Source organism: Nicotiana attenuata, unplaced genomic scaffold (genome assembly GCF_001879085.1).
Source record: "Nicotiana attenuata strain UT unplaced genomic scaffold, NIATTr2, whole genome shotgun sequence".
In the NCBI taxonomy this organism is placed as follows: Eukaryota; Viridiplantae; Streptophyta; class Magnoliopsida; order Solanales; family Solanaceae; genus Nicotiana; species Nicotiana attenuata.
In genome coordinates, this window is record NW_017688041.1 from 4856 (window position 1) to 6021 (window position 1166).

General features: G+C 42.6%; 1 protein-coding gene across 1 annotated transcript; it reads left to right on the top strand.

The window, feature by feature from the left end:
* Positions 1–282: 282 nt before the first annotated feature.
* On the top strand, positions 283–1001 carry LOC109222307 (GDSL esterase/lipase At1g28640-like; the record flags this gene model as incomplete). Its single annotated transcript, XM_019386673.1, has 2 exons — positions 283–404; positions 562–1001. Coding segments are annotated over 2 exons (562 nt in total), but the record flags the coding sequence as incomplete, so codon positions are not given.
* Positions 1002–1166: the final 165 nt, after the last annotated feature.

The following is a 1166-nucleotide window of genomic DNA, read 5'->3' on the forward strand; positions in this document are numbered from 1 at the left end:
GCCTTTTAATCAAGCAAATTTAAGCGTTTCTCTAATAGAAACTTGAAGCAAAAGTAAGAAAATAAAGTATATATGGAAATTTGCCGCAGTCAGAATATTTCCTATTACTACTAGGTTTCTGTAACATAGCTTAAACTCCACGATTGAGGGACCTCTATAAATACTACCACTAACCTAAACTAAGTTTTCATCGTTGTTTCTTCTCTTTCAATGGCTTCCCTTACCAACCACTGTTTCTTCCTCATCTTGCTGTTAATCATTTTTGCTGCTTCTTCCGCTAAGGCACAGAAAGAATCTTAGCTTTGGAGGCAGTGACTCTGCTTCTACTTCTGATCATTTTGCCGCTGTACTTGGTCTGCCTTCTCTACAACATTACACCAACGAAGGCGTTGAGTTCGAGTCCGGTATTAGTTTCATGACGCCTGGAGCAACAGTTATGACGGTCCCTTTTCCTTCATCAAGAATGGCATCCCGGCACCTCAACAGTCTCATCACTCGCAGATTTCTGCCTTTATGAAACTCTTCTATAAGGATTGCTTTCTCTTTTCATGACTGCGGCAGGAACAATTCTTCAGAAAGCTATCGTCTATATGGATCAGCCTGGTTTTAATGATTACAAGTACTCTCTTTTACATACAAAATCTATTTCCGAAGTGTCCAAACTTGTCCCTGATGTTGTGGAGACAATCAAGAGTTCTATCGAACAACTGATCAAAGATGCCGAGGCCAAACACTTTGTGGTTACTGGAATTACTCCCATGGGTTGCCTTCCAGGTTTTCGAACAATGTTTCCCGAAGACGACAATAGCAGGAAAATTAAATATCACAAAGGACTAAATTTGTTCGCAACATTACACAATGATCATCTATGGCAAGCGTTGGAGGAGCTGCGATTGAAGTACACTGAAGTTGAGATCATATATGCAGATTATTACAAGGCGCTTATGGCGGTTGTACGCAATCATGCATTCTTGGGATTCAAGACTAAGACGTTGATGAAGGTTTGTTGCCTGCTAATACCCCGTAGGCTGAGGAGCAAAAGGAGGAATCCGCCCGAGGAGGGGCTCGCGTCTGATTAGCTAGTTGGTGAGGCAATAGCTTACCAAGGCGATGATCAGTAGCTGGTCCGAGAGGATGATCAGCCACACTGGGACTGAGACACGGCC